The sequence below is a fragment of the Dermochelys coriacea genome, chromosome 1 (assembly GCF_009764565.3).
Source record: "Dermochelys coriacea isolate rDerCor1 chromosome 1, rDerCor1.pri.v4, whole genome shotgun sequence".
Classification (NCBI taxonomy): domain Eukaryota; kingdom Metazoa; phylum Chordata; order Testudines; family Dermochelyidae; genus Dermochelys; species Dermochelys coriacea.
Window position 1 is genome coordinate 217,344,968 of NC_050068.2, and position 14,906 is coordinate 217,359,873.

Sequence of the window (14,906 nt, forward strand, 5' to 3'; positions counted from 1 at the left end):
CAGCTAGGAACCACCAGGCATGGGCTTCATCCATTTCTTTTCTGGCCAGGAGACTGCAATAGCAGAGAAAAGGAGGCAAGTGATGCCTCTGAGCCCTGGCACGTAGGGGTGAAGGTGGGCAAAGGCCACGAGAAGACAGAAAGGTGGGAGAAGTTAGCAAGGAAGCATAGGGGAGAGAGAGAGGGCTGCAGTGTAATCAGCAGCCACTTCCATGAAGCTAGGTCTTCAGTGTGGTACCAGCAGGCAGCCCAGGCCGGGTCAGTCAGCGGGAGAACCAGAGAGCCAGAGGGTCTGCCTGTGTCCAGCAGCCTCAATAAAGAAACCACAGCTAAATCCTAGCTCTTTTGTACTGGAAGGGTCACTACCTGGGCAAATCCCCCTCACTCTAGATCTCAGTGGGAATCAGCTGTGGCAATGCAGCTTATAAACAACCCACACACACACACATTCTCCTCTGGCTGCTGTCAGTGGCCTGTGTGTGAACTGGACAGCTGGGTCTCAGTCCCCACATCCCACAAAGCACCATCACCCTTGGCACGAACTGGCCTCCTCCTTGTTTCTCTCAGGAAAGAGGCCTGGACGGAATGGGAGCATGGAGACAGACCTCTCCTGCTTCTGCTGCAGTGGGTCCTTCCAGGGCAAGTTGGAGGAACTGTAGTGGCCATGGTGAGTGTAGGAAACGTACCCACCTTGTACCTGATCTGGGGATAACTATAGGGTACAGCCATGAGGGGCTGCCAAACCAACACCTTTCCCTGTGCTAAGGTCTTTGAAGAGAGGGAAATGGAGGAGGAGTAAGAGCATTAGCAGAGGGAGTCTCACCTGGAAATTGCCACACTCAAAGGTCTTTTCCTTCATGATCTCTTTTCGCAACAAGACATCCTGTCCCCCAGAGCGCTCCAGCAGCAGGGTCACATAGAGCTTCCCCACGTTACACTTGATATGCACACAGGCAGCCTGGGATGACGGGTAGTGGAGGTCTGCAGGGATCACCACCATGTAATGTCTGCAGCAGGGAGAAAAGAGCACAGCTGTGAATTAGAGTGAGGCCTCAGCAAGAGTGATGGGCACCCCTAGACACAAACGCTGCCCAGCAGCCGCAGGCAGCATAGTCCCTTTCAAGGCTGTGCTTTGACATAGTGTAAATGTCAAAGGCAATGGGGATCCCCCAGTGGGGATTAGTTGACCCCTCACTCATAGGAAATGTCTCCTGCTGATTCAGGTTGGAGATATCTCCATGTTCGGATTTTTATTTCTACTCCTCTCTTCCTTTTCTTGGGCTTCCCTAAACTCCTCCTCTCCCTCCTTGGTGTTTACACCCTCCAGATACCTATAGCCTCTGATGGCTGCAGTCTAGAGGGCCCAGTGATGTGCCCTAGTGTGGCAAGGGCAGGATGTCAGACTCCATGGGTCAGTGGTCTGCTCTCGGAGTGCAGGAGGCCGGATGTGTGACCTGAAGGACGAATGATCCGATCTGGTCTGGAAAGTGGGATCCCAGACTCAATGGCCCATTGGTCTGACCTGCTGGTGGCAGGAGGCGGGGGAGCAGACTAGATGGGAAAATGGTCCATTTGTTTAAGTCGTTCCCCTGATGACTGGGATTGAAATGGAGTTTTGGCATCACTCACAGTATGGGTGAAGTGGCCGTGAAGTGCAGCAAACAGCTCAGGGCGATGGCTGTCCACATCCTCCCAGGAGATACTCAGTGTGTGGGGAGCAGGGGCTGAAATATTCCTCTTCCTCCAAGGTCTCTGAAGCTGCTGCTGGGTAATTTCCTTTGGGGGCTGTCTGAGCAAAGTGATGGGAGGGGGCTTTGTCTTCCCCCCCTTCTCTCCCTCGGTCTCCTTCCCACGATTATACTCCTCAGCAGCAAGGGGGGTGTATCGTACAGAATGTCCCTTAGCCAATGACAGCCTCCTGTATTCTGTCCACCAATCAGTACATGGTGTCCCCCTCCAAAGTCCCCATACAGACATTCGACCAGACTGGCTTTTCCTGGATAAACAGCTTGAATGTTGGTGCTCAGTGACCCGGGCCTGGTTCTGATCACCTGTCACTTGTATCCCTTTGTTCTGGCTGGAAATGAATTGCCCATTGTATTGCCTCCTGGGACGGCTCCTCCTTGGAGCAAAGAAGGCAATTATGCCATGCAATTCAGGCAGGGGGATCTGGATATGAGATATGGAGCCCTTCCCCTGTTGGACACCTAGCCCTTCCCCTAGGCATTCTTGAGGTCCCTTTGGACTCAGAACTGTAGCAGTTGGAAGTTGTTCCCAGCGGACAGCTTGTTAGTGGGCTCTGTGAAATGATACAGCAAGTCTCAGTCCATATCCTAGTGTCCCAAAGGAGAGCCAGCATCACAATCAGCTCTGCCTTGCTCCCTTGTTGACAGGCTAAGTAGAGAAGCCAGTGGTTGAGTGGGTCAAAAAGAACAAACAACCTTCTTAGCTGTAGGTCCCCCCGTCAACAAAAAAGCATTGTAGCAAACCAGTGCTTGGGTTGCCTTAAGCCTGCAGTGCCTGTGCAGCACCTGGAGTCCGCGCACAACAGCAGAGCCGGACATTTTGCCAGCATCGGTTGTGCCAATTGTTTGCAATGCCTGGGATGAAGGTCTGAGCTCAGGTCCAGCTGAACTGGTGTCATCTGAAATAGTTAGTACCCAGCTTTGGTGGGAATTCGTAAGGGTTACAGCTGTCCAGGGGCGGCTGATCCTCCAGACTCCGTCACACAATGTAGTGCTTTGCAGTGGAAGAGTCCCTCAAAAAGTTGCTTCTAACAGCACTGGGCACAATGGATTAGGTGCTCCAGGAGTCTGAGAACATCCTGGAGCAGCCAAAGCTGCCAGCACTACAGTGCATGGATGAACACAACCAGTTCTGTAAAAAACTCCAGTGCTGTGCACAGTGCACTGAAACGTACAAGAATAAGCGAGACCACCAAACAGCGCATGCCAGCAATGTCCTGGCATCCCCACCATGTTTCCCTTGCCCAGATGCATCCAAGGTAGGTGATCCCTGCAGATCAGAGCGAGACACATTGCTTGGCAGTGTGGGTGCTGGGTGGAGAAGTTTGTCTGTGCTGAACTTGTTCTGGGAATACACTGAGTGCTTTGGTCTCTAGTGGCTGTTGATCCACCAGCTGCTAAAATTCACTCATGAAAGTGAGAGAGAAAAAATTATGAAGAAAAGATGTTCGTGAAGCTAGAATCAAGCCTGGCTCTCTGTGGACTGCCCAGCAGAGACTCTGCCTCTGGGTCTACAGTGAAGTGGAGGGAACACAACTGGACAAACAAAGCAGCAGGGACAGAGAGCTGCCTTGGGAACAGAGGCAATCCACTGTTCCCTGCATGTGTTTTAGGTGGCACTGAAACCGGCACTGGCAGCTCTCATGGGTCGCTCCCAGCCTTTACATATTTGTTGGTGATAGACCAGTGCCAGGGCTTCCCACTGCAAAACTACCGATGAAAAGGGATATTTACCAGCTGGACACCATGGTTCCCTCTGATCTTACTGCATCCACAACTGCCCACTTGTCCCTGAGCCACTTGCTCTTGCTCTGATGCCTACAGCTGTCTTACTGGGCTGTGGAGCTGGTGGGCCAGTTCCTGTTCATTAATACTACCACACATTTGGAGCTAGGTCTTTAAAACTCCCAAGGTCAGGGATGGCCAGTCCCTTGTTTTGGTTCAGACAGGAGCCAACTGTAGTTTGAGAGTCAGGTCTGAACTCCTGAACTTCCAGGTGTTTGGAATCGACCCAATGGTCGGTGGGCCGGTGGGGGGATCTCTTGGGTTTGCAGAGTCAGAGGCTTGGAAAGCTCAGGCAAGAACCAGGCTTTTCCTTCCCAGTTGGGCTGTGGAGGCTGAATTCCCCTGTAGTCCCTAGTGCTGGGCTGCTCAGGGGTAGGGCTGAGACACATTGGCAAGGGGTAGCACATGGGGTGGAGAGGAGTTTGCACTGATGCTGCCTTTGTTCTGGGTGAAGATTTCACTGTACAGTCTGAGCTTTGGGTCTGCTGTCTGAGTCTGGGGGGTGAAGGCTGAGGCTCATTCTCATTCAGTCCAAACCATTTCTCTCTGCATCCACAGACACTACATCATGAAGACAAAGTTACTTTCTCTTGCGGAGGACACATTCTCCAGATTCCATCTCTTCATAGAAAAGGGACCCCTTACATTCTGAGGGCCAGGCACTGTTAGACCCACTTTAAACCTGCCCCTTTGCCTGAGATCCCATGATTCTCCCATGAAAACTGCCAGTGTGGATCTGTCATGAGCTAATAAATGACAGCTCATGGGCAGCACCAGGGGCCAGCACAGTGTGAGTACCATGAATAGAGTGAGGCTGGACATGCACCTGCGAGAGTTCTCTGACCTGCCCATTCCTGCTCCTGCTGCTTTGTTTGCCCAGCTGTGTTCTCTCCTGAGTCTCTACCCAGTGTTCTGAACCAGTGACCAAGCACAGCTCTCAGTTACAGCAGTGTAAATCTGGAGGTGCTCCAGCGAAGTCAGTGACTGACTGAATTATAGCAGCGTCACTGAGAGCTTCAGTGTAGCCACTACCTATGCCAATGGGAGGGGTTTCTCCCGTAAGCATAGGTAATCCAGCTACCTGAGAGTTGGTAGCTAGGTCAAGAAAGAAATTCTCCTGTCAACCTAGCGGTTGACACTACACTGTGGGTTAGGTTGGCTCAACTACAAGGCTGGGCTGGGCTGACCTAACTTTTTACTGTAGACCTGGCCTAAGATCTCAATATGGCTGGAGCCTCAGAATTGGATAGAAACGAGCAAGGATGCATGTGGCTCATGTCTATGTCATTTCTTTCTACGAATGTGTTTCACAGATTTCTTCCATGTGAAAGTTGCTGGATACACAGCCCTGGGGAGAAGGCTGCAAATCCCCATCAAGAATGTGAGCAAAATAAATACACACAAACTCTTAAATGAACATTTTAATTTAAAAATGAAAAGGCAGAAGAAGAGGAGATTCAAAGTTGAGGTCATATGTAAATATGAAGGGCATCATTTTATGGTCCAAGTTCAAGACTGGAAGTCCGGGAATGTTGGCAAATCAGTTCACATCTCTATGCTTTAGTTTCTCTGTGGTTAAAATGGGGATAGCAACACTGAACTACCCCATCAAGGGCATTGTGTTTGTAAAGATGGAATATGTCAGGGAAAGGCAAATTATTACTATTTTTTAAGAACCAAACAAATATCAGAGAGTCTGAAAGTGCAGAGTAAAAGTCACTAAACGACCAGAGCAATTTTAATTCTCTCTCATACCCTCAACACATCCTTATGATGGCCACCACAAATCCATCCTATTAACCTCCAACACCTGTTGTTCCTTCCTAAATCTCTTCCCACTTCACCACCCTCTTCTGCCTCTGTGAAAGACCTTGCCAACTTCATCAAAGAGGAAATCAACATGATCTTCCCTTCCTCCCTGAACTCCTTTGTTTTGCTCAATATTAAGTGGAAACAACACAAATCATTTTAAAGAAACAGATTCATGATATTCTGGGGTGTATTATTGATTTTCTAATATGGTATTTTTCTCTAGCAGTGGAGTATTCATGTACTTTAAACTAATGTTGGGATCCATACACAGTTTATACTATCTGCAGCATCCATAAACTTTCATAGTCCACAATCTGGTAATTATAACTATGCAAATGTCTCCATTTCTCCACAGCCCCCAGAGACAGCACTGGTACAATCTCATTCATATTATTAACCCTCACATATGTGCCTCACCCAGGCATTCTCCTCTAGCATGAAGAAAGGCATTCACTATACATGACCAATTCAATCTTTGACCTCTCAGCTAAAACTGCCAGCGAGGGCAGGGGGGAGGTGCAAACTAACCACAGCCTTGTTAATTTACAAACACAGTAGGTGTTTCACTGGTCCCCAGTTGGCTCAGAGTTTGTGTAGCCCCAAGTAACTTAAAATCACCTCTGCCCCCTCTCCTTTGGTCTGTGCCTTTTGTGCTGCATGTCTAAGAGGTGCAACGTAGAATATGTCTGTTTATCGACTCTGACTCACTCTCCTCCCTAAATGGCTCCTGGGTGATCTGCCCCTCTCCTTTGTTCCAGCCACAGGGAGGAGGATGTCAGATGGAAGTCGTGCTCCCAGCAGCAGGCCCTGCCCCCGTTCAGCAGGATTCCTGAGTTGTCCTTGCTGGGCTGAGGGACAAGGGATGCCCCAACATCCCCACCTGTGAGGGTTTGGGTTATCAGCACTGGGTGGGTGGGTGATGTCCACAGGGTGCATGTTGGATTGCAGGGCTAGGTGCAGGCTGAGCTAAAGCTCCTTGCCCCAGTAGCCATTTCCTGGTGAATTTTTGGGGTGTCTGATTATTTTTGATCATTTTAATCTGGGAATTTTCCTGAGTGTGAAAAGAATGAAAATAAAGGAGAAAATCATGGACCTGGGTGCTGTGGTATTTGACTGGGCTCCAGAACAACTGTCACCCCAGAGGAGATTTGGGGGAAACTTTCCCATGGGGGACAATGTGGCTGATGCTACTGGTGTGACGCCAACATTCACCTCCCCTTCACTTGGAACCTCCAGCCCCAGAAATTGAGTGGTTCTGTAAGAGAGTAATAATGTGTCCTTCTCTGGCCCCTTCCATCCATGGGTCTCAAAACACTTTGCAAACGTGAATAACTTATACCCACCCCAGCCCCCTGGTGGTTATTATCTCTGCTTCTAACATGGGGAAACTATAGCACAGAGAAAAGGGATTTGCTCAAAGTCCCTTTTCACTCAAAGTTGGGGGCAGAGCCGGGATTAGATGGTGGTCTCTTGCCTCTCAGTCATGTGCTTTAATCACAAATGTTGAAATGCGCCCTGCACTTTGACTCTCCTGGTTTGCTGACTTTTTAATTTTTGTAACTAGAATGTTCATTCAAGAGTTTGTTCGTACATATGTTGTTCTCATTACTGATATGTCTTTGCTCCAGTTTAACAAAGATTGTTTTTATCAGGGATGCACAGAGCCCTTCACTCCCCATGACTGTTGATCCAGGAACATTCACAAGGAAGGAATTCACTAAAAACATTCCTAGAAAGAAAGACATGACACTGACAGGGGCCCTGCTAGGCTCCTGCCCTGACAGTCTGGCTACACTGAGACCACAGTGTCACTTACATAACTCAGTCAGTCCCTGATTTCAGGGGAGTTCCTCCTGCTTTACGCTGCTGTAACGGAGCACACACCATCTCTGAAAGCCAAGTAAAGGGTGGAGAAAACAAATGCTAGGAAAACAAAGCAACAGGAGCAGGAACAGGCAGGTCAGAGAGTTCTCTCAGCTGTAGGCCCAGCCTCCCTCTGTTCACGGCTGGCACTCCTCAGCTGTTGTTTATTGGCTCATGGCAGACCTGTGCTGGTGGTTTTCATGGGAGAATCACAGATCTCAGGCAAAGGGGAAGGTTTAAAGTGGGGCTAATGGTATCCATCCCTCAGAGCATAAGATCTCTTTTATGGAAAGACAGCAGCTGGAAAATGTGTCTCACTTCCTCCGCCACCTCAAGTGAAAGTAACTTTGTCTTCATGATAGAGTCTCCAGGAATCGAGTGAGAGAGAGTTTGGACTGAATGAGAACACATCTCAGTTCTCACTCCCTAAACTCAGACAATGGCCCCATAGCTCAGACTGAACAATGAAACCTTAACCTGAAACATAGGCAACATCAGTGTAAACTCCCCACATACATGCTATCCCTTGCCAAAGAGTCTTCTCCATGACCTGGAGCTAGAGAGGAGTTCAGTCTATGTCTACACTGCAGTTAGACACTGTGGCTGGCCCATACCAGCTGACTTGGGTTCTTGGGCCAATGATCTGTTTATCATGACCCTCCCACACCGCAGGATCCTAAAGCCTAGGCTCCAGCCCGAGTCCAAACCCGAATGTCTATACCTCAAATAAACAGCCCCTCAGCCTGAGTCCTGTGAGCCAGAGTCAGCTGACCCGGGCCAGTTGTGGGTTTTTAATTGCAGTGTAGACATACCTTCTGTAGCCCATTAATCCTTGGTTCACTGAGCCCACGCACAGAGGCTGAAACCTGAAACCAACTCAGAAACCTTCGTCAAAATTGAACTCCTCCCCTGCAATCTTGGCCCAACAGTTCAATCCAACCCCCTAAACTTTAAACCTCAGACTAGAACAATTGCATGTAGCTTATAAGGCCAGTCTGCTTGCTTGCTTTAGTAATTGGTTGATTATTTGATTACTATTCCATTACTGTTCCATTTATCTCAATAAAAGGCTTAAAGCTGCCTTTTGTTCTCAGTGTGAGGTTCCTCGTCATACATCTGTAAGGAGGGTCTGAATGTATTCTTCCTTGACAGCTAACTGGGTGGGGGAGAGACTTTAGGTGTGTTCACGTACATACAGTTTGCTCCTGCTCTGCTTAGATATCCAGCAAATAGAGCTATGTTGCTCAAAGTGATCAACTTTGGCTGGTGCTGGGTTACAAATCACTTTAGTACTGAATGCAGGGGTAGTGAAATGTTGTTATCAGTGTTGTTGTCTTTACTGTATGAGTAAAGGGGAGCAGAACTGTGCTTAACCTGTCCCAAATGTGGGGGGACGGGTCACCCTCAGCTGAAAGGACCTTGTTAAGCCAAGGGCTCCAATGCCAAAACCCTGTGGACGTAAGAGGAGTGGGGACAGGTGCCCAGCCAGGAGATGTGGAGCCTCCCCAAGGGTCCTCCGCAGACTGGTTTAATAAGTTCCTCCTCACTGTTCAAAGAAAGAGCTAAATAGGCTTCATTCTTTGTTATTTTAAAAGCTCAATCAGAGCTGAACTCCTTTGTGGTGGGGCAGTGTTTCTGCCCAGTCTGCAAAGAGCTGAAAATCACTAACAGACTGATGTCCAGAGGTCATAGCAAAGAGGCAGCAGAAGGTGACTGACAGTCAGCTGTTGAACAAGCGGCTTGTGAGGCAGGGAGGAACCAAGGCTGGCGGGGTGGCTAGGTAGCGAGAGGCAGAGGCTGGTAGGATGGTGAGGAGCAGTGGCTGACGGGGTGGCCAGCCAAAGAAAGTGCTCTGATGGCAGAGCAAGCAAGATGCCTTCTTCCCCGGGTGGGAGGTGAACTCACACAGATGCGTTTCTGAACCCTAGGTCCTCACTGACCAAGGACAATCACTGTGAGTGTGGTGAGATGAGTCAGCAGATAGGGGCACAGAAAAGGAACCTTTGGTTGTAGAACTCAAGAACATGAGTAGGAAGTCACTGCCCCATGCACGCTGGGGTGGGTGTCCTGCTCACAGTTTTATGATTATGAATCCTGCTTGTGGCATTTTCCCTAGTTAACATCAGGTGATTTCCCTCCTTTCATTACAAGTTTCTTTTCTATGCTCAGACTCTGTGTTTGTGAGTGGGGAAGTATTGCCTCTCAGAGGCGCCCAGGGGTGGTGTGTAATTTTCCCAGGTTACTGGGTGGGGGCTCAAGCTAGTTCTGTGTTATGTCGATGGAAAGAAATCCCTAGATATTGAACCTGGCCCTAGTTGCTGCCGGCTCCACCTGGCAGAAGGGTTACACACATCCCGAGGGTCCCTGTGAATTCTGTGTAGCCTGATTGTGGGACAAAAACCTTATCTTCTGATCAGATTAATTGGTGAGCCTATAACCCATATTATCTAAACAATATTATTAATCTCCCATAAAATCAGGGAACACTCTGAACCCTTCAACTGGAACTGCCCAAATCCCAGACAGGAAGCCCCAAATCTTCTGCCTAACTCAGCTGAAGTTTGGAAACCTTCACCCAAAAACTCAAAGCAAACTTGAAAACCAGCCACCCAATCCCTGGAATTTTTGTCCCAAGCTTGAATGTGAATACCTAAACTTTAAACCCAAACCTTTGCTACCAACCACACTTTGTCATACTGGTGTGATTCCAAACCCTGTCCAACACATTATGTTCCCATTTACACAGCTGCCTCTGCACTTGCCAGGACTGGAAATCCAAAAATATCAGAAGGAAAGAGCTTATTCCTCAAGGGCCTCCCCCCTGCAGAGCATATCTTGTGAGGAAAGATCCTTGTTCCTGGTTGAGATTTCAAGACCTTGAACTTGCTGATCTGAGAGATTCTGATCAACACCTCAACAGCTGCAGGCTTCTCTGAACCAAGCCTCCCATCTGTGAGCCACAAGATTCAGAGCTGGATATTAAACAGCTGAAGGCTCTGCAGAAGTTCAGATCTAGATCCAGCCTGTGAAGCTGGTATAACAAGCTAACTCAAAAACACCGGATCTGGACACCCCTGAACTTGGGGATGCTGAAGACCTACATCCAAATCTGAATATTGTGCCTTGGGACCAACCCTAGTACTAATGAAGAGGAACTGGAACCAGGTCCAGAAATCCAGGGGAGAAGCAAAGCTTCTGCCCACATGCAAAGCACATGGCACAAGGATAGTGGGGGCTCAGCTGTCAGTGGATGCATCAGTGAATTGATCAAATGCACTAGGCTGTGTGAGAGCTGTGGTTCTGGGAAAGCCATGTGTGCAGATCAATCAAATAAGTTACAGCTAGGAGTGGCTTCTACTCAGGTGGCACCATTTACCAGGGAAAGCATATGTGGGGAACAGACTGAGCCTGGCTCTGCTCCCAAGCCTGTTCCTTTGTGTGTCCAGATGCATTCTCCCCATGCCACTGTTGATCCAGAGGCCATGATTCTGATGGACGTAGGTCTTAGGAGAACCAGCTGAACTGGAGCAGATGCAACCATTGTGGCTTCCCATCAGCACTGGGGAAGAGACCATTCTAGAGGGTGCCAGTTCAACCAGATCTGAGCTGAAGACCTGACCCCAGGTACTAAAACCAATTGGTAGAACCAACACTTGTAAAATGCCTGGGATGGCTGATGTGTGTGGACACAAGGCGATGTACAGGCTTTACAAAGTCAAGACATTCCTAGCAACAGCTTGTTGCAATGCTTTTTCATCTGATATAGACAGTGCCTAGAGATGAGAGAGGAGTCCAGTTCTTGGAGCCCATTCCACCACTGCTTTCTTTCTGAAGGACTGCCAACAAAGGGGCCTACTTAAACCACTAGGAATTTGACCAAAACCTACACATTCACAAAGGCAAGAGAATTGTGGTAAGAAAAGGGAAACATTTAGTTACTGCTGTGAGGAGTTTGACTAGACCCTGGGTCCTATAGGTGACCCCTAACCCATTCCCCAAGATCCAGGAACCATCAAGTCCCTACACTAAATTGAATGACATATCTGCCATCTTTATCCCAAGCACTCACAGAAGGGGACCCAAGGGGCAATTCATCAGCAGCCAGAACAAAGGGACACAAGTCACCATTGGTGGGGACCAGGCCTGGGTCACTGAGCAGCAAAGGGCTAGAAGTTGTTTAAGGAAAGCCAGCTTTGCCATAGTAGCAGGATGCTGGTGCAGAAGCACCTAATTAGCCCCTGCCCGGTCAGCTCCAATCAAGGGAAATAGATTGGGACTGGTGGAAAAGGCCCGATGCCGGCCTGAGGATCGGCAACACCTGCTGGCCTGACAAGCCAAGGGCAATAAAGGCTGAGAGGGAGCCAGAAAGAGGGAGGGCAGCAAGGGAGAAGTCAGTCAGGGAGGGAGCTGAAGGTTGACTCTGCCTGTAAGGGAGGTAACCAAACCTGTAAAGCTTGTATATAGATGGACACTGGTGGTGGGACAATCTTAAATAAATAAAGACTGGGGTTTTGCACAACCCTGAGGCCTCTCTGAGCCTGCTTGTGGAAGACAAATGGGATGGAACCATGTTACACCATTTATAGGACTGTAGCAAGTCAATTGGTGGATGGAATCCAGGACAGCTGTCTTTAGCTAATTCTGCATGATACGCCCTCCTCCCCCCCCCCCCCCCCACAGTAAACATGAGGAGATGGATGAGGAGAAAGACCAAGGGGATTCTCTCCCAGAAAAGGCAGCACATGGGAGTTAGAGGTGTCAAAGGAACTAGAGTGATCACCCCTTCTTTCTCACCCTCCCTTCCTCAGACCGTCCACAAGTAACCTGCTCCCTCTGCTGAGCTGTAGGGGTAGACACCTGGCCCCACTAGAGCAAACAGGCTCAGGAGAGGGGAATCAAGATTCCCCAGCAGTTGAAGGGGGAGTAATTGTCATTCAGGGCAGCCGCCAGGCCAGGGCAGGAGCTGAAAAGCAGCACGCTTGACAAGGGCTCTCGCATGTGTTGTTTTTAAAGAAACCCATTTCTCTGAGTTCAATGTTTATCCATTTAAGAGTTTCTTTTTCATTTTGGCTCCTCACTGTATTGAGCACCGAGGGTGTGCTCCCCAGTTGAGGCACTCGCTAGTCCAGATAGCATTTGAACCCGGTGGGATTGTGCACATGAGCATGCAGCTCCATTACACAATAGCTCATCTGTGAGGACCTGGTACCCCATCTGCTCAATGTTGGGGAGACTCCAATCAAATTGAAATCAACACCCCCAGTTCCCCATCTAGGCATGTTGTGCCCACCTGGAGCTCTGACACCACTTATGAGATTGAATTAATGTCTCACTCAGGGATATTTATTGGTAGCCCATCTAGCTGTGTCGGTGGGTAACATACCCAGCAACGTGTGCAACTCTGGGTATTTACACAGTAAGCTGTGGCATTACCTAGAACAGGTGAAGCTATGAGAGTTTTACTGAGTAACATGGGTGGTTCTGGCCATTTCCCTAACGGTTTGATATTTACCGTTCAACCCTACTCCCCACCCTACGCCCTCAACGAGCCGAGTTGTGGGCCTGCTCGTCAGGAAGCGGAAGGCAAGTCGATCAGGCTCCTGTGGTACATCATCTGCAGTTGGCACCCTCCTGTCTAGCTCTTTTCCATTTGCCTACAGGAATCACAGTGCAGCAGGCAGTCCTCTTCCTCCTCCTCCCTTTTTCCCTCTAGTCAAAAGACCCAGGAGAAGATGAAGAACAAGAAGAAAGGGGGAGACCTAGATAGGAGCCTTTAGGGAGAGGAGAAACAGGGAGGAAAACAACATGGGCACAGGGAGAACTACTTCTTCCCCTTCCTACCTCCTCCTGGGCCCCAGCAACCCAGAGACAGCAGCCCATTATCTGCAATTGCAGGCCTCGGCTTCCATCCTGGGGACAGTTCCCATCACTATGTGGCCATTTGATGGGTATTTGTGCCCCTGCCCTTTCGCTAAGGGGCCTCTCCCACCGCACAGGCAGGACTTAGCCCCTTGTCGAGTCTCCCAACCCTGCCTCGGCAGCAGTAATGTCCAGCCTTCAGGACGTGTCCAACTCCCAGCTGGAGCTGGTTCAGTTGTCCAGTTCTAGGCCTGCGTGGCAACCAACCTACTCTCCCTTCTGAAGACAGCAGGGCCCGTCATTACTCCAACCTTGGGACTGGTGCTTCATTTGCTCCCCCTGGGGATGGGTGCTGGACAGAAGTGAACAATAGCAGCTAGGAAGAGTCTGCCTCTTGGTATCACTGATCCAACTGAGAACACCAGAAGTCACACCTTGTTCTCGGCATAGAATTCCCAGCAGACTCCAGAGAAGCACCATCACCACCTGCAGGGATTCCACAGCTGCAGCCCAACCAGCCTAGCTGTGTCATGCGGGGGACACCGCTCCGCATCCCTGAACAGGACTGTGGAATCACCTTAGAAGAGGTTGCCCTGGGCAATCCACCATAGACTTTACATGGAGGGCAGTGCAGACTGGACCAGGATTTGGTCAGTCCTGTATGCATACCCACACTGCAGACATGATCCACAATGCTCACAGCCATATACTTCATTGAGTCTCAGTGCCTTGATTTTAGGAGGCAACAAAGTTGCTGCCAGTTCTGGGGAGACTGCAGACAAGGGCGTAACAAGTGAGCACAGACATATCCCATCCCTTGATGCCCTCACAGGAAAAACAGGATTAGGGTCAGCACCAGACATACATGCCAAAAGACATCCAAAACTGCAATTTATTAACAACTCTCAATATGTAAATCGATTATATGAACATAGCCCCATGATATGAGATTGACCCCTCCTAGCAAACTAACCCTACATCCATCACGCTGTAATTCTCAGTAGGTATTTCCTAGCCCTCCCACTAGCTTCATCAACCCAGTACCCAAACATTAACTGCCCTGCATTCTCCCTTTGGGTGCATCCCCCAGATTCCTCTTTTTGTAGCCTCCCACCACCCTCTCTCTAGGAGAATGTTAAAGGGGGTTACCTAGCTCTCAACTGGCCCAGGCCCCCTTTGTATTCCCTTGAGATTGCCTTCTGTGTGGCACTCAGCCCTTCTCCTTTTCTTTCTACACAGAGAGGAATGAAGGTTTCTTCTATTCACCCTATAACCTCTTCCTTCCCCACCCCCTTACTGGATCGATGAGAGGTTTAATTGATGCATTGTGGAGCTGCATGTGAGCAGTGTAGATAGAGATTCTCTTCCCTCTTGGCTCATAAGTTAAGTGCAATGGAAGAACCAGGAATTCCTGTGAATTACACCAGGGACAAGGTGTGTCTATCTCATCCCCTGAAAAAGAGGGGGGAAAAGTAAGTTTACACACATTTCCCTAGTGCCTTTCATTCTGAAGGGTCTTAAACACCTTACGCTCAGGGGCTGAATGCAGCCACTTCTGGGGTGGAACGTGGCAGCTGTTTAGTAAAACTGCACAACAGTTTAGGAGATGAAAGAAGTTGCCTGTTCTTGTACTTAGTACCATGGGATCTTTTATTGACCATTCAGTCAGTTTTTCATTTCATCTCACAGACAGCACTTCCATCAGCACAGCTGTCCTTGGCATCATGCTGGGGCACTAGGGTAGGTACAGACTCGGGAGGAGAGCACCCTCTACTACATCCCACACACCATTCCCTGTAGCACAGCGCCCTTGGCATCATATTGGGGCATTGGGCTAGGCTCT

General features: G+C 49.2%; 2 protein-coding genes across 2 annotated transcripts in view; both read right to left on the bottom strand.

Annotated features, from left to right (window-relative positions):
- LOC119860470 (alpha-2-macroglobulin-like protein 1) overlaps positions 1–1,105 on the bottom strand; it is a 34,727-nt gene extending 33,622 nt beyond the window's left edge. The window contains exon 1 of the mRNA XM_038414239.2: positions 823–1,105. Coding sequence (XP_038270167.2) covers positions 823–999 — 177 coding nt within the window. The 5' untranslated portion in view covers positions 1,000–1,105. The remainder of the gene's footprint in view (positions 1–822) is intronic.
- A 12,832-nt stretch (positions 1,106–13,937) lies between these two features.
- Positions 13,938–14,906, bottom strand: part of A2ML1 (alpha-2-macroglobulin like 1) — a 41,533-nt gene continuing 40,564 nt past the window's right edge. The window contains exon 29 of the mRNA XM_038414224.2: positions 13,938–14,515. The gene's annotated coding sequence lies outside the window, so the exon portion shown is untranslated. The remainder of the gene's footprint in view (positions 14,516–14,906) is intronic.